The 17,197-nt window shown below is 36.6% G+C and overlaps 4 protein-coding genes across 8 annotated transcripts; 3 read left to right on the forward strand and 1 right to left on the reverse strand.

Moving 5' to 3' along the window:
- LOC104727394 (GTPase Era) lies at positions 1,982 to 4,797 on the forward strand. Of its 3 annotated transcripts, none has more exons than XR_758204.2 (10): positions 1,982 to 2,439; positions 2,534 to 2,679; positions 2,787 to 2,927; positions 3,026 to 3,139; positions 3,305 to 3,430; positions 3,590 to 3,688; positions 3,779 to 3,880; positions 4,106 to 4,186; positions 4,302 to 4,483; positions 4,660 to 4,797. XR_758204.2 is itself a non-coding variant. In XM_010446490.2 (9 exons), exons 1-9 carry the CDS (start codon positions 2,055 to 2,057, stop codon positions 4,386 to 4,388), a joined length of 1,281 nt encoding a protein of 426 aa, XP_010444792.1. In that variant the 5' UTR covers positions 1,982 to 2,054; the 3' UTR covers positions 4,389 to 4,653. The 3 variants fall into 3 exon arrangements, 1 of the variants encoding a protein (XP_010444792.1); XR_002034244.1 differs by lacking the exon at positions 4,660 to 4,797 and adding an exon at positions 4,571 to 4,658; XM_010446490.2 differs by lacking the exon at positions 4,660 to 4,797 and having other exon boundaries at positions 4,302 to 4,653.
- LOC104727396 (mannan endo-1,4-beta-mannosidase 7) lies at positions 4,831 to 7,855 on the forward strand. The gene is made up of 5 exons (XM_010446491.2): positions 4,831 to 5,837; positions 6,467 to 6,661; positions 6,748 to 6,870; positions 6,983 to 7,185; positions 7,285 to 7,855. The coding sequence occupies exons 1-5, from the start codon at positions 5,508 to 5,510 to the stop codon at positions 7,736 to 7,738; spliced, it is 1,305 nt and encodes a 434-aa protein (XP_010444793.1). The 5' UTR covers positions 4,831 to 5,507; the 3' UTR covers positions 7,739 to 7,855.
- Positions 8,031 to 9,399, reverse strand: LOC104727397 (lipid phosphate phosphatase epsilon 2, chloroplastic). Of its 3 annotated transcripts, XM_010446493.2 has the most exons (5): positions 9,067 to 9,399; positions 8,687 to 8,912; positions 8,518 to 8,591; positions 8,333 to 8,418; positions 8,031 to 8,237 (listed from the first exon to the last, which is right to left on the reverse strand). In XM_010446493.2, the coding sequence occupies exons 1-5, from the start codon at positions 9,376 to 9,378 to the stop codon at positions 8,213 to 8,215; spliced, it is 723 nt and encodes a 240-aa protein (XP_010444795.1). In that variant the 5' UTR covers positions 9,379 to 9,399; the 3' UTR covers positions 8,031 to 8,212. The 3 variants fall into 3 exon arrangements, with proteins under 3 accessions (XP_010444795.1, XP_010444794.1, XP_019088560.1); XM_010446492.2 differs by having other exon boundaries at positions 8,031 to 8,418; XM_019233015.1 differs by having other exon boundaries at positions 8,031 to 8,418; positions 9,027 to 9,273.
- LOC104727398 lies at positions 14,783 to 15,910 on the forward strand. The gene has a single exon (XM_010446494.2). It carries the CDS (start codon positions 14,914 to 14,916, stop codon positions 15,685 to 15,687), a length of 774 nt encoding a protein of 257 aa, XP_010444796.1. The 5' UTR covers positions 14,783 to 14,913; the 3' UTR covers positions 15,688 to 15,910.

The raw sequence follows: 17,197 nt of genomic DNA on the forward strand, positions 1-17,197 counted from the left end.
CAAAAGAATCAACTCAGACCAGCCAATTAGGAGGAAAATTGTCTACAAACAAAACATGATGCGGAGACACACGTGCTTGGCGTGCTAAAGAATCCGCTCGTACATTAGCATTACGAGAAACATAAATCAAAGAGAAAGAAGAAAACTCCTCCCTGTCGATCCAAATGTCATCTAAATATGTTGCAAAAGCTGGCAAATCAGTTGGGGAAGACACCATCTTCACCAAGTCGGAGCAGTCGGTAAGAAAAGCCACATCCCGAAAGTCATGTCCAATCATACATCGCATCGCCCAGATGAGGGCTTCAACTTCTGCATGTAACGGGGATAAACTTCGCCAGAAATTTGTCGCTCCAAGCACTGGGGGCGATCCTTCTGATGAAATACATCACCATCCTACACCGGCAAAAACATCTGTCGCTTTCCAAGAGCCGTCAACATAACATCTTTGTCCCATAAAATCGTAGAAAGAGATAAACCCCTTCTATACCCAGGTGTTAGACCCGTAGTAGTGAAGGGAAACTCCTCCCCCTCGACATCTACCTGAGCCTCTTGCCAGGACATAGCCTCACCCTCCGCCACCCGGACAACCTCATCAGGGCTTTCAGCCTGGTTTTCAAAAACACGGGCGTTTCGAGCTTTCCAAATATACCACATCATCCAAGGAAAAACCTGAACCTGTGAACCCGGACTTATGGGATCTAGAAAATGATCAACATTAGCATATACAGAGTTCGTCGGAAAGAGTTGCGGCCCCACTGGTACATGAGCTAAAGCCCAGGCTTGTCGGGCTGGCGGACATAGAAAGATGGCATGATTTATATCCTCCTCCTCCATCCCGCACCGTGTACAAACGACATCACAACTCAATCCCCGACGACGCAAATTAGTCGATACCGAAATACAACCCGATAAAACTTGCCACATAAAATGTTTTAGTTTTGGTGGACATTTTACCTGCCAAACCCTAGCAAGAAGGGGAGTGATTGCTGGACCAGATCCGAATGCCTGAAAAGGACCTTGGACATCCAAACGTTCCGTCTCATACCCAGATTTTACCGTATATTTCCCAGTTTTAGTAAAGTGCCATCCTAAATAATCTGCCTTGGAACAGCTGCTTAGAGGAATTGCCTCTATCAGAGCGATATCCACAGGATCAAAATGCTGAGTAAGCATATCCTTTCGCCAAGAATTCGTTCGTCGATCAATCAAATCAGGTAACCGGAGATTTGGGTCCTTAAAAGGACTGTTACTTAAGGTTGGTCTCGGGAATTGAGCTGGAACCCAGGGATCAGACCATATCGAAATGGAGGTCCCTGAGACAACCCGTATAATTAGCCCTTTTTCACCAGAGAGCGAGCAGATACGATACTCCTCCACCCATACGAGAGTGAATAAGACCGTATTGGATCCATAGGATCGGAGTTCCGATAATACCTACTTTTAAAAACCCTTGCAAACAGTGAGTCTGGACAATCTATCAATCGCCATAACTGCTTAGCCAGCAAAGCCGTGTAAAAATCATCAACACTCTTGAAACCCAATTCACCCAACTGCTTGCTACAACAAAGCCTCTCCCAAGCGATCCAATGCATACCTCCTGCCTGACCATTCGTACTCCACCAGAAGTTTGCCACTGCACTAGTCAGTTTAGATGTAATAGTCTTGGGAAGACGATAACAAGACATCACAAAAGTCGGGACAACCGTCGCGACAGACTTAATCATCACCTCTTTCCCCCCTTTTGAGAGTAACCTCGCTGCCCAGCCAGTCGTCCGACTGTGCAGACGATCCCGGACAAAGGAAAAAACCTTCTTAAATTATTTGTTTAACTTAGTTTTACAAAATGCTGATTCTTAAATTGAACGAAACTCAACCAGAAAAAAAATAGTTGAAATTGGGAATTGTATTTAATAAGGGGTGAAACTGCAAATATAGAAAAGTTAAACCGGTGTCGTATGAAGATCACATTTGGTTCCTTGGCTAATCACAAAACAAGCAGTGAGGAAAAAACCCAGTGAGAGATATCATCAATTTGAAAAACAAAAGTGGCAACAATGGCGGTCTCTCCGCATATTTCGCCTACCCTTTCCCGCTACAAATTCTTCTCCACTTCCGTTGTTGAAAACCCTAATTTCTCTCCTTATCCTCCAATCTATAGTCGGCGGCGCAGAGTAACCAAATCGCATCTTCAGGCGCACAACAACAGTAGCACTACTTATGGCCGGACGGAGCTCCCCTCCTCGAAGAAGCTATGGATTAGGCAACGAAGCTCCAGCGAAATGGAGGTTGAGCAAGTACAATTAGAAGAAGAAGAATTGGAGATCGACGAGGCCAGTCTCCTCTCCCTGAGCATGAAACCGGACAGGAACATGGCGTTGCTCGACGATTACGAGATGGAGGAGGAGCTTGGACACACACCTGATACGACTCATCGCAGTGGTTTGTTTGTTTCTTTGTTTTCTCCTGATAACCCTAAACTACTATTATTACTGGGAAATTGAATCTGATGTGAATACCATTGTGATGTGAGTAGGGTACGTTGCGGTGGTGGGGATGCCTAACGTTGGGAAAAGCACGCTTTCGAATCAAATGATTGGTCAGAAAATTTCGATTGTTACAGATAAACCTCAAACCACGAGGCATCGGATTCTTGGTATATGCTCTAGCCCTCAATATCAGGTTTGTTTTTTTTTATCTAAGCAAGCCCACATTGAAAATTTGCCTTAGCTAGTAATTGCCTTTGGGTTTTGATTATTTCGAAACTTATGCTTGTGTTGTGTTTGCAGATGATACTCTTTGATACCCCTGGTGTAATCGAGAAGAAGATGCACAGGTTAGATACAATGATGATGAAGAATGTCAGAGATGCTGCCATCAATGCTGATTGTGTTGTAATTCTTGTTGATGCTTGTAAAACGCCTGCTAAAGTATGCTTCTCTGTTTTGATTGATTGATTTATACCTCCTGAAATTGTTCTTTTTAGAATTCTGTCTTTCCTAATATGCTGGTGGTAATTGTGTGCTAGATAGAAGAAGTTTTGAAAGAGGGTTTGGGAGACTTAGAAAAAAAGCCACCGATGTTGCTTGTTATGAATAAGAAGGATCTGATCAAACCTGGTGAGATTGCCAAGAAACTGGAGGTGAGTAATGTAGTTGTAGCTATTTTGGTAATGGTGTCCTGTTATTAAATCTCCCACCATTCTAGAGTGAACTTGCAGTGGTGGTGGGAGATGCTTCACTATAAACGATTTGGAGTCATGGTATTGGTATCTTCTTTGCTTAATAGATGATACAACTTCTTGCAGTGGTATGAAAAATTTACAGATGTTGATGAAGTTATACCTGTAAGTGCCAAGTATGGACACGGAATAGAGGATGTAAAAGAGTGGATTTTATCCAAACTTCCCTTTGGGCCACCTTATTATCCAAAGGTATTTAAACAAGTCTCTGCTTCACTGTTTTTTTAACTCCTCTTCTTGCTAAGATAGCTGAGCTTGTAGTCTAATTTGCTTTATATTCTGGGGTTTTTATGTGTTTCTTCACATACAACAATTCACTTCACTAATGTCTTACGGGTATTTGATTTCTAGGATATTGTGAGCGAGCACCCAGAGAGATTCTTTGTCTCTGAGATTGTTAGAGAGAAGATATTTATGCAATACCGAAATGAAGTTCCTTATGCTTGTCAGGTAAATTTACAAGTTTGGTGTCTTTAGTCCTGTAAAACCTGTCGCCTTATTAATCAATTATGTTGTTATACCCTTGCTTCAACGCCACAGGTTAACGTGCTGAGTTACAAAACTAGACCATCTGCGAAAGACTTTATTCAAGTGGAAGTGGTTGTGGATAAAAATTCTCAGAAGATCATCCTTATAGGAAAAGTAAGTATATACAACCCTTAACAGTCAAGTGGGTAATTTCTGGTTAGCATTCGTGATACAAAAATTTGTGGACATTCAAAAGGTGCATTGTCAATGATTGATGAAACTGACAATATGGGTTTAAAAGCTGATCTGTTCAAAGATTGTCTTAAAGCAATAAGGTTTCAACTAGATAAGCTTAGTGCTGACTAATGTGGCTGAATGGATTTCAATGCAATGTTGTAGGAAGGGAAGGCTTTGAAAACACTAGCGACAGCTGCTCGGCTCGACATTGAAGATTTCCTTCAGAAGAAAGTCTTCCTTGAGGTGCGTTTAGAGATGCATAGAATATGATTGATTACATAAAATATTAAAATGGTGTATCAAGTATAGTAAGTTTAAGTTGCCAATTTGAGTGGATGATATAAAATGTTGAATGAAGGTGGAAGTGAAAGTGAAAGAGAACTGGAGACAAGACGAGGGGCTTCTCAAGTACTACGGCTATGGAGGACAGATCCGAGCTATGTAGTACAGTATATTAATACAGTATGTATGTAGTGTGGTGGTCTTCAAATGGGCCTAGAAGAAGATAGATGGGAAAGTGCGAATGAGTCGGCGGCTCAGGTTAGCGTTTACCCACTCTTTTTTTTTTGTTTGCATTTAACCGATACCACTACTCAGCTTAGCTTTTTGTTTTTATCCTCAATCCAGCGATTCCTTTGGAAATTTGAACTCTTTCTTCTTTTAAGAGTTTGTTCAACTAACGTTCCATTGAATATATCTAATTTTCATGATCACAGGTAGTAGACTTAGAATTAAACAATTACGTTTAAATTTACACTTTATTGAAAAGCTGAACCGTAATTAAAGGAGAGTGAGTGAATTGCTGTGTTTGGTTGGGTCTTTGAATCGAGTCGGTGTAAGTTAGATCCGCTTATTGCGCCTATGCTTCTTGTGCTGTTGATTAAAAGGTGTGTGTCTTAAGAAGATGTATGAAAGCAGAGTAAAAAGATGCAGAAAAACTAAAGCGTCCACTCGAAAAGAAAACAATTTTCCTGATTGCACAATAAATATATGTCGTGTGTTTTGTCGTCAACTCAACCGAAAAATCTAAAGAACAACGGCACATGATGAAGAGTTTCGACTTTAAATGAAACTGAGAGGCCGACCCATAAAAAAAAATAAAAAAGGCAAGGGCCCTGTGAGTATCCCATGAAGCGGAAGACGCGTGGGTTGCTGTATTAAGTAACCACACAGAATGCTGACACGTGTAACATGATCCGAGGGTGAAGCAGTAAAGCAGGTGTACGGTTATTATTACGTGTTAAGTGGGATCCATTTGCTGGTTTCACGGTTACGACTTCTTTTACCGGTTATAATGGGATCTAATTAGCGGAATCACCTGCTTCGCTTACATTACTTAACACCATCTTTTTTATAAGTGTTACTCACTGAACTTGATGTGCGAGCATCACACATTACATGAGTATGCGTGTATAACACTAAATTAAATGAGATTTATTATGCTTTTTCCATAACCGTTCTCTTATTATTATTACTACTTATTAGTCCATAAATACCCCACCCCCTCTGAAAGACACAGCGAGAAGAGTGTAAAGAGAAAGAGAAAGCAAAGAATAAGAAGAAGATGAAGCTTCTGGGTCTGATTACATTTCTAGCGATCGTGATCCAACAAAGCTGTTTGGAGCTAGGAGCAGATGCGTTACCGAATGATGGGTTCGTGAGGACTAAAGGTGTTCAGTTTAGTCTCAATGGCTACCCTTTCTACGCTAATGGCTTTAATGCCTACTGGCTCATGTACGTTTCCTCCGATCCATCCCAAAGGTCTAAGATCTCTGCCGCGCTCCAAGATGCCTCTCGCCATGGCTTGACCGTTGCTCGAACCTGGGCTTTCAGCGATGGCGGTTACAGAGCTCTTCAGTCTTCCCCTGGCTCCTACAACGAGGATATGTTTCAGGTACGTAATTATTGAGACTTAACTTGCTTGTGTCTTGCTTGTGTGTGTGTTTTTCCTCTTGAGAAATTTTCCGCTAGACTTTCTATTTGGAAAAGTCGGTGGCTTTTGGAGCCAAGTTTTGAGACTCTCTCTCTTTGATGTTTCTGATCTGTTTCTTTTGTCATTTATGGTGAATAGGGTTTGGATTTTGCGATTGCTGAGGCAAGAAGCCATGGGATAAAGGTAATACTCAGCTGTGCCAATAACTACGACAGCTTCGGAGGGAAGAAGCAATATGTGGACTGGGCTCGAAGCCGAGGCCGTCCCGTTTCTTCTGAAGACGACTTCTTCACCGACTCCCTTGTTAAAGATTTCTACAAGAACCATATCACGGTTTCAAATTCAGACCTTTAATCTTCTCCCCTGTGTAAGATTTAAGTGAATGGAGCAAAAAAGTAATGGCTTTTGTTTTCTCCNCCTGCCTCCACTAGACTTAACTTGTTGTGTCTTGCTTGTGTGTGTGTCTTTCCTCTTGAGAAAATTTTCCACTAGACTTTCTATTTGGAAAAGTCGGTGGCTTTTGGAGCCAAGTTTTGAGAGTCTCTTTTTGATGTTTCTGATCTGTTTCTTTTGTCATTTATGGTGAAAAGGGTTTGGATTTTGCGATTGCTGAGGCAAGAAGACATGGGATAAAGATAATACTCAGCTTTGCCAATAACTACGACAGCTTCGGAGGGAAGAAGCAATATGTGGATTGGGCTCGAAGCCGAGGCCGTCCCGTTTCTTCTGAAGACGACTTCTTCACTGACTCCCTTGTTAAAGATTTCTACAAGAACCATATCACGGTTTCAAATTCAGGCCTTTAATCTTCTCCCCTGTGTAAGATTCAAGTAAAAATAAAAAAAGTAATGGCTTTTGTTTTCTCCTGCAGGCTGTGCTCAACAGATTCAATACCTTTACTAAAGTTCATTACAAAGATGACCCAACTATTATGGCTTGGGAGCTCATGAACGAGCCCCGTTGCCCCTCAGATCCTACCGGAAGAACCATTCAGGTTTCACCCTAACACACACATTTTCACACCATGACTCTATTACTTTTCTAGTTGTATTCCTTTGGGATTTGACTTGTTGGTTTGTTTGTTTGTTTTCCATCCATTATAACAGGCTTGGATTACCGAAATGGCTGCTCATGTGAAATCACTAGACAGAAACCATCTGCTTGAAGCTGGCCTCGAAGGTTTCTATGGTCAGTCTTCACCTCAAAGCAAGACTTTAAACCCACCCGGCCAGTTTGGAACTGATTTCATCGCCAATAACCGCATCCCCGGCATTGATTTTGCTACGGTTCACTCTTATCCTGACGAATGGTAAATTCCATAGAATTTTAGTTTTTGCCCGATCAGTTAAAAACAATGAAGATCACTTGGTTTAACGTTGATGTTGATGTTTTATATTTTCTTCTGCAGGTTCACAGATGCAAGTGCAAGCGAGCAGTCCAAAATGGATTTCTTGAACAAATGGCTCGACGCACACATCCAAGACGCACAGAACGTTCTTCGCAAACCCATAATAGTAGCAGAATTTGGTAAATCAACGAAGAAACAAGGCTATAGCCCTGCAGAGAGAGACATTGTCTTCAACACCGTGTACGGCAAGATTTACGAGTCTGCAAAACGAGGCGGTGCAGCAGCAGGAGGATTGTTCTGGCAACTTCTGGGAAATGGAATGGATAATTTTCAAGATGGGTATGGGATCATACTCAACCAAAGCTCGTCGACGGTTAACGTCATTGCTCAGCAATCGCGGAAGTTGACTTTGATTCGGAAAATATTTGCTAGGATGATCAATGTGGAGAAATGGAAGAGAGCGAGAGGCCACGGACAAGTAAGAAAACGAGGTCATCACAAAATCAAAAACTGAAGATTAAACTAATTTCTACTTTTAATATTTACTCTCTTATAGCGAATCCAAGGACCTCAGCTCGTCCAAGAAAGTAATAGTGATAGATTTCATAATATACTTAGTTTTTGGCCGGAATGAACTTTATTCAGTAAAGAAAATAATTAGTGTGGCAATTTTTTAGACGTTACCTTTGAAAAAACTCCCAAACCACAGTGAAAAGGGTTAATTCAGCAGAAAAGTTTTTAAATCGTATGATCTAATAACAAGACATTGAATCACCCCTAAAAGCAGTTTGTTTGCTTGAAGGATATAAAAGCTAATTAAAACCAACAATATAATGTAACCGTGTGTGTGACTTTACAAGCAAACATCAGTCCATTCAATATGGCCCCAAACATCACCTCCATTCAATTATAAAAATAATCAAATGCATTCCTTATACATCCTAAGTACTTATAATTATCAATCTGTCATCTGTCATCTTTAAACCAGTTAAGTAGCACATATACTGCAAAACCTAAAGCAGACGCAGCAGCAACCAGAAAGACAGGTACTTGTACTGAGAATGATGAGGTAAAGGCTTCAAAAACAAATGAGTTCCAAGTTACATACCATAAGGTGGAGTAAACAGAACCCACGATTGCACCTACGACCACTTGACTTGTTGTGTGAAGCTTCTGAGAAACCCTTAACCATGTCTACCAAAAAATAACATCAGTGTTAATATGATTTCATTCATATGATCCTCCGCTAGTTTTGAACTTGAGTCAATGTCATAAAAGGATATGAAGACTTACAAAGTAAGAACCCAATGCGAGGACGAGGCCACTAAGGAACAGAGAGAGGACATTGGTTCCAAGCCACTCCATAACTGCGGAAATAAGAGTAAACCGATCTTAAGAGTTGATCAAATGCAATTAGAAACAGATATCACAAAAAGGTTTAGCATTAAGACTGTGTGTATACCAGACAAGACAGTAAAGACAGAGATGAAAGAAATGGATTGTGCGTGAGAAGATGGCATCCCAGGATCAGAACGCAGTGTAGCAACGGGTCTCTCTTGGTTAAGTAAACGTTTCAAAGCTACAGAAAGCGCGGAATTTGAAACTGATCCAACCACAGCCCACAAAGCTGCACCATCATGCCGTAGAAGCAGAACAGATCCAAATAGACCAGCTACAATCCATTTGCTCTGTCATTTTTACAAAGGTGAAAGCTTTTCATTAGTAACCAAAACGCATAAGAGAAAAGGAACAAGCTTTGCTTTTGTGTTTCGATCTTTTTTTCATAGAGATGGTGGCATTACATCGAACAGGTTGTGTGCATCAGGGAATTCGAATACCAACCAGACGATTAACGACGGCGTCAATCCCGCCGGCGGCGTCGTTCTGAACCTCCGAAGAACCATTGATGAAGGCTTCTTGCTCGAGCGTCTGAGATCGTTCTTCGCCGTCTCTGCGAGCATTGACTTTGACTAAATCATCGGCCATAGAATTAGAGCGAGAGAGAGACCAGATTCTTCTTCTTCTTCGATTCAAAGGGAAGATTCGAAATCGAGCGGAAGCGATGTAAGAAGAAACAGAGGAAGCTGCGAAATAGAAATTGCAGGTTGGCTTGTGGAGGAGAAGAAGGGGTGATGATGATGATGAAGCTGCCATATCCAAACCATAAAAGTCAAAATCTTTTGAATATAAATAATATGTGTTGATTTATTACCAATTTATACTAGATTTTAACCGAGTATACCGTGTGTGCATATTATTATTTATATTTTATACTTTATTTGTTTGTTTATTTGTTTGTTAAATATCGAATGTTTTGTAAATAGTGGAATAACTAAATTTTCTAATCATATATGTGCGGCTAAATGTTTATATTGATTTTTTAACCTGTAATATACTTCACTACCATTTATTTGTTATATTCATTATTATTTGTTTGTTATATTTAGTTTGTTTTGTTTAATGTTTGAGGTTTTTATTTTGATTTTTAATTATTATAAAAAAAAATAAAGGTTCTAAATATATAGTAAGTCACTAATATGTTGTGATTAAGTCATATTTTTCTAATAATTTAATTATTTTACACAATCTTAGTTAAATCAACTTAATTTTTATATGTCATATATTCTAATATTAATAGTGTTGACAAATAATAAAATAAAGATTTAATTCATGTTAAATTTAATGATATTTTATTAATTTCAGCATGTCCTCTTTATAACTCATCTACTATATAACCATATTATATAATTTTTTTATTTTATATATTCGTAATATTTTAAAATTTTGTTAAATTTATATATATTAATTATAATATTTAAATAAATGTGAATTGAAGTTTTTCGGTTATCTAACCGGGGATCGCCGTTTTACACCTTGGAAGGGATCCGTTGTTGATTTTGTTGTTGGAGTGTTTCTCAGGCAAAACGAGTCAGACCATCTCTCAAGGTATAACTCTTACATAATTCTATGTTGAAACTAAATCCAACACAGCTACAAGTCAAAAAAATAATTTATCTAATTTTTTTAAATTTTTTTTAGCGGATTTGATTAAGCATATATGGAAAAAGTTTGACACAAATCAAAATTAAAAATTAATCATTTAGTAATCTATTTTTAATATGGTTTTAAAGAATCCTAAATTAAAAATTAAAATGAAAAGAAAATTTTGCTAACAAGTTAAACTATTGGAAACCCAAAAAATAATAATGATTGGAAACAACAGCTGTGGGAAAGCCGTGTATACGTTGTTTATTCTTTGAGAATATTATCAATGTCTCATCGTTTTAGCACACTGTTGATTATTTAGGAATTTTCTAGACATATTTACATTGCCATGAATAACATTTGTTTCGTATATTATAATATTGGAGGTCGAATATGCTTAACAAACTTTGCAAAGCGGAAAAAAAAAATTAAAAAAAAACAGTCGAACAAAAAAGATGACCAATTAAATTACTATACGTATACTTAGAAAATATATTCTTGGTTATCTTTTATTGTTTTTATACATTCAGGCTGATGTGTAAATAGATTCTCGCACATAAAAGTTTTCCTCTTGCACTTATACATTATTTATACTTTTTTTTAATTCAGAAATAATAATTACTTTGGATTATGGCTTTTGGTTGTGGATTAATAAATATAGATAGTCACAAAAGCAACGAATATCGTCTCGGGCCAATGTGTCTCTTGGTTTAAAGTGAAGTATGTTCATGTTCTCTTTTCTTTATAACACCACTTTGTTTTGTTTTGAAAAAAAAAAACTTTTGTATCCGTAGAATTATAGACGTTCTGTTTTTTTTTAAACTTAATTGCAAATAATCGCCGATAATCAATATTTACATCAATGTACATGCAGAAAAAGTAAACCGCTAATAATGGGTAATCTAGTTACAGAAGGTAAATAAATAAACTGAAGTCCCACTGAAAGTTATAAAAGGCTAGGCTGGAGTGTGGGTTTGCCACACGCGAGAGCGTCTTGTCATTGGAGGTGAAAACTGAGTGTCGTTTATATTTTAAATACATACAGATACAGTACTTATATTCGTAGATATATATAAAAAGATGTGATGATGCGTCTATCGCTCTGTCAAACTCAATCTACAAAGTACAGCTATACACGGTGTTGTGACAGAAATCGAAGAGAAGACTCGACTCGAGAGAGAGCTACAACAAAAAAAATATTCAAGTTTGAAAAAGAGGGAGTAAATACGGTGTCGTGTGGCACCAGATAGTCCTGAAATTCATGATGATTTCTTATCACTCTGACAAACGTTAGCTTTTACAGTGGTCAAAGTTTTTTGAATCAGGACCCAAACAAGGAAACAAGCTTCAGCCCTACTTCCTACTCGTTTCCTCCTATGATATGTACAACACTTTTACCAAGTTTTAAATTTTTGTAGTATATATTATACATAAAAATACGCACGAACAGGTATGTAGAGCTAAGCTAGTCATAACTTTTATACTAATACAAATCGATCGAAGCGTGCGTGCGTGCAAGTGTGCGTCTATAATAAGAATGATACGTTTGGGAATGGTATTACATGCGCATATTTTAAAAGAGAACAGATCATTAAATGAAGCAGCGGGAACTATATAGATATAATGGGTCAAACCAGCCTGTATTATCCATTAATTAACTTTTTCTTCATTATGATTATAACTTATTTTCCAATTAACTACTACAGTACTAAATAATTAACATCCCCCATTCAAATGCTTTTTCGTGATCTTTTGGCTATGATATTATTTATAAGAACTATGGCAGGTTTCAATTTTTAATGTTCTGGCTAGAAGCTTTATTTTTCTTAGTGTAATTCTAATACATATATTATTTTCACAAGTGTAAAATTTTATTGATCAGTAGTACGTAGTTTTAGTTTATCTTATTATATACATAACAAAAAACGAGCTATTCTATATATTTTTGGGAAAGGAGTTTCGATAGTAGTGCCACTAATTTTGAACGATATCTATTAGTGCCAAACAAAAAAAATATCTTCATAAAGTAATTAAGTGTATATAGTATAGTATATCTTAAATAAACTCGACCAAGACATCGTNAAAAGATGTGATGATGCGTCTATCGCTCTGTCAAACTCAATCTACAAAGTACAGCTATACACGGTGTTGTGACAGAAATCGAAGAGAAGACTCGACTCGAGAGAGAGCTACAACAAAAAAAATATTCAAGTTTGAAAAAGAGGGAGTAAATACGGTGTCGTGTGGCACCAGATAGTCCTGAAATTCATGATGATTTCTTATCACTCTGACAAACGTTAGCTTTTACAGTGGTCAAAGTTTTTTGAATCAGGACCCAAACAAGGAAACAAGCTTCAGCCCTACTTCCTACTCGTTTCCTCCTATGATATGTACAACACTTTTACCAAGTTTTAAATTTTTGTAGTATATATTATACATAAAAATACGCACGAACAGGTATGTAGAGCTAAGCTAGTCATAACTTTTATACTAATACAAATCGATCGAAGCGTGCGTGCGTGCAAGTGTGCGTCTATAATAAGAATGATACGTTTGGGAATGGTATTACATGCGCATATTTTAAAAGAGAACAGATCATTAAATGAAGCAGCGGGAACTATATAGATATAATGGGTCAAACCAGCCTGTATTATCCATTAATTAACTTTTTCTTCATTATGATTATAACTTATTTTCCAATTAACTACTACAGTACTAAATAATTAACATCCCCCATTCAAATGCTTTTTCGTGATCTTTTGGCTATGATATTATTTATAAGAACTATGGCAGGTTTCAATTTTTAATGTTCTGGCTAGAAGCTTTATTTTTCTTAGTGTAATTCTAATACATATATTATTTTCACAAGTGTAAAATTTTATTGATCAGTAGTACGTAGTTTTAGTTTATCTTATTATATACATAACAAAAAACGAGCTATTCTATATATTTTTGGGAAAGGAGTTTCGATAGTAGTGCCACTAATTTTGAACGATATCTATTAGTGCCAAACAAAAAAAATATCTTCATAAAGTAATTAAGTGTATATAGTATAGTATATCTTAAATAAACTCGACCAAGACATCGTTCTTTAGTTGTAAATGAAAGAGTCAACGAGTAGTCTCACTTGCCATTAAATTCAACAAATCATATAAGAATTCTTTAATCTATTCACGTTGTAACAATCATAATAAGGAAATCTTAATCTACTCACGTTATTATAATAATCATCAGGTTTAATTTTGGTACTCAAGTTTTTGTCAATTTCTCAATTAAAAGTTTCATAGTTGTAATGTGGTGTTGAACTTTCTTCTCCCGGTCAAATGCCCGATCCCCATCTGGTCACGTAAGGGCCTATATATATTACTCCTCGTTCAATACAAGTTAATATTAATTGTTGTTATTTTCGACATTATTATTAGTAGTAGGATTTGATTAGAAACCATAAATTTTCCCGCTAATCTATGATAATTGTCATGAACCAAAAAAAAATATGGAGATCAAAATTTGATAGTATTAAGTGACAGAGTAAGAGAGTTTTGCAGTGATTTACTTATTATAGAAAGAGTTTGCATTGATTACAGTAAAGAAAAAAACATACAATTGAGAGTCAATAAATGAAACGGTGAACAGCACGAGAAAGAGGAAGGGTTAAGCAAATACGAATCGGTACACTTGAAGAGAGCGGTGTGGTTTATACGGATGACATACGCCTCACGTGAAACCAAAGACATTTTTTGATTCTCTGTGTTACATCACTTTTTACACAATTTTGCTCGGTCCAATTTTTATTTTTATTTTTTGGTTTTTTACATTGTTATTTACTCCTTCCGTTTCATAATATAAAATGTTTAGAGAAGTTTTTTTGTTTCATAATATATGATGTTTTCAAGTTTCAAGTTTCTTGTTTGTGATTGGCTAAACTTTTTTAAAGTGTTCATTTTTTAATCTGCGTGCTTTACTCAAAACATCTTATATTTTGAAACGGAGGGAATATTTGACAACAGCGGTATAATAATTATGAGTAGTTGAAACTTGTGAAGCATTCTAACTTTAAATTTATACTATAGGTGAAGAAGCATTCTAATTATTTGTTTCAAGCATTCTGTGTATATGGTTGAAATCAATCCTAACTTTAAAGTTTAACAGGTTCTTCTGTTTAAAAAATGGAATCATCTGCTTACGCAATTACTCGTCTATCTAAAAACCCTATATAAGGTATAACCCAGGGGGTATAACTGCTAGTTTGTATGTATACGTTTACTACTAATTTAAATGACTTTTTGGTATGATGTTATAATTTTGACTATGTACGGTTTAGTTAAAAAAAAAATCAAATATATTTGTACAATTTAGATAGAGATCTTGATTAACTAAACTCTAAAAAGTTACTGGTAGGTAAGTATGTTTTTGGTTGGAATAGGAATAGATATAATAAAATAGGGACCAGTGGTGTCTTAGATAGGGAATTATAATTGGAATATGTATATCTAAGTTAGATATAACTCTTTTTCATACAAAATAAAATAAAAAAGAGAGGGAAAAAGTTCAATTATTTGAAGGAAAAAAAAAAGGTGCTCTTCTGGTTTAGAGAGAGTGGAGTCTATAAAAGAGAGATGTGAGAGATGAAGCCTGCTCCACTTTTTTCTTCATTCATTCTTCTTCTTCTCTCTCTCTTTGTGTTCTCTCTAAAAAAAAAAATTTATGGATTCGTTTGATTTGGATAACGTGAAAGCAGAGAAAGCAAAGGCGTTGCGGCGTTTCAACCGCTTCCGACGAATCGGAAGTTTCTTCCGTGCGGCTGAGGTTTGCGTGGCTCTCCTCCTCGTCTTTTGGACATTCACGCGCCTTCCTTTCGCCGTTCAGATCTCCGGAGCGTTTCTCCGCCGTATCGCCGCCCTTGTATCGACTCCTCTGTTCGTCTTCCTCCTCGGCAACTCCATCGTCCTTGTTCTTCTCACCAAGTCTTCCTCCGATCAGACAACCGCCTCCCCCGCCGCCTCAACAACGAACGCAGAAACAGAAATCTACGAAGCCTTCGTCAGATCCGTAGAGAGTCGATCCAAGCTGTCCGATGATGAAGACTTGGCGGATGAGACTGTCTACCACGACAAACAGGTGATCGTCACTCATTTGAACGCGGATGAGAATATAACACACGTCCAGATTGATCGTCCCAGTAGTAAGGTCTATGGAAGGAGCAAATCAGACGTTTCGGCAAAACAGAGTAGTAGTCCAAATATTATGAAACGAGGTTCTCTACAGAGATCGAAGACAGACAAGTGCTGCATCGTCAGGGAGATTGAGAACCAAGAAGAGGAGGAGGAAAGGGATGACAACAACAACAACGATGATCCAGAAGAAGATGATATGAGCAACGAAGAGTTTCAGAAAACGATCGAAGCTTTCATAGCAAAAGAGAGATTGTTTCGTCGTCAAGAATCTTTAGCCGTCGTTGTCCATAACATAAAGCCTTAATATCTTTAAATAAAAAGGCATCATTAGTATTCTTATAGTATTATCGAGTCAACTTCAAACAAACAACCAAAGTTTTTGTGAAACTTGACCATATGGAATCTTGCTTTCTTTTCTTTTTTTTTAAGAAAAAATAATATTCCATGTATAATAATATCAATCATCTCTATGTACAGTAATTAGTTGCTTATTATGAAAGATATATATTATATTTTTACTTGTCTCAGTGAGTGTCACTTCCTCAAGTCTAATGATACAAACTTGAAGTATAAATGTTGTCTTCTCTAATTCCATCATGACTTTACCATAACTTTTTTCTTCAAGTTTTAGTGTCATCCAAGAAACAATCGATTTAGTTCTGTCTTTTTGTCTTACCATATGAAACCTTCGGGTTACTTTTAAAAGCAAAAATCATCTGCATCAAATAAACAAATAGCTATCTACAAACCCTATATTCCATACATACTTAAAAAAAAGTTGATTTCCAAACCTGCATGTATGACTTCTTAACTAAACATATGAGCCAGTCACTTTGTCAATTCTTACTGTACTTTCTTACATAGTTGATGACAAAATAAAAACCTTATATATGTTAGAATTCTTCAAAATTTCGCTCATAATGGCGTTTTGGACTTTTACACCGACTAACTCTCATTCCTGCAATTATTAACCATGCAAGATTTATTATCTATATGTACTCAGACGACTAAAAAGGGATTTATTGAAGCGTAGAGATTTGTACATCTTTTTTTTTTTTTTTGCCCAATGAGATTTGCACATTAATTAAATCTACTGATTAGATGCAATTATTCAGATAAAAACTGTAAACGTGTATAAAATTGAAATACAACGTAGACAGGTAGAAACATACACACACCAATACACATATAGTTAGGGCGCCGCGGTTATTATATATATATATATATATTAGTGAATCAGAAAACGAATATCAAATAATAAAATTAACAATATATTAGTGAATGTTTATAATGGGATTGAAGACAATTGATATATATATATATATATATATATCAATCAGAAAACGAATATCAAATAATAAAATTAACAATATATTAGTGAATGTTTATAATGGGATTGAAGACAATTGAAAAAGGTACTCAATGAAATTACTATTAAATTAAATTGAAGGAAGCTTCGTTTCGAATGCTTCATGGGAATGATTGATGGCCTAGTAAGTCATCTCAGTGATCTCGTAGCGTTCAACTATAAGATTAGAAGAAGAAAAGATCAAATAAAGAAATAGTATTAATTTGCTGAAGCGGCCGTGTTTCTGATGGGTATCGGCACCAATGATAGTGTAATTATTTTGAATGGCAAAAAGTATATAAAAAAACGTTAAACTTTTTATGCAGAAGAATTATGAAGAAAAGTGACTTTAGTTTTCACTAAGTCCCGTAATCTCTGCTCATCCGAAATAAAAGTCGGTTTCTTTTACCCTTCTTTTGACATATATGGATTCTCTAGTATCGAGCCGATCCATCTTTTGCAAGAT

Source organism: Camelina sativa, chromosome 11 (assembly GCF_000633955.1).
Source record: "Camelina sativa cultivar DH55 chromosome 11, Cs, whole genome shotgun sequence".
NCBI classification, from domain to species: domain Eukaryota; kingdom Viridiplantae; phylum Streptophyta; class Magnoliopsida; order Brassicales; family Brassicaceae; genus Camelina; species Camelina sativa.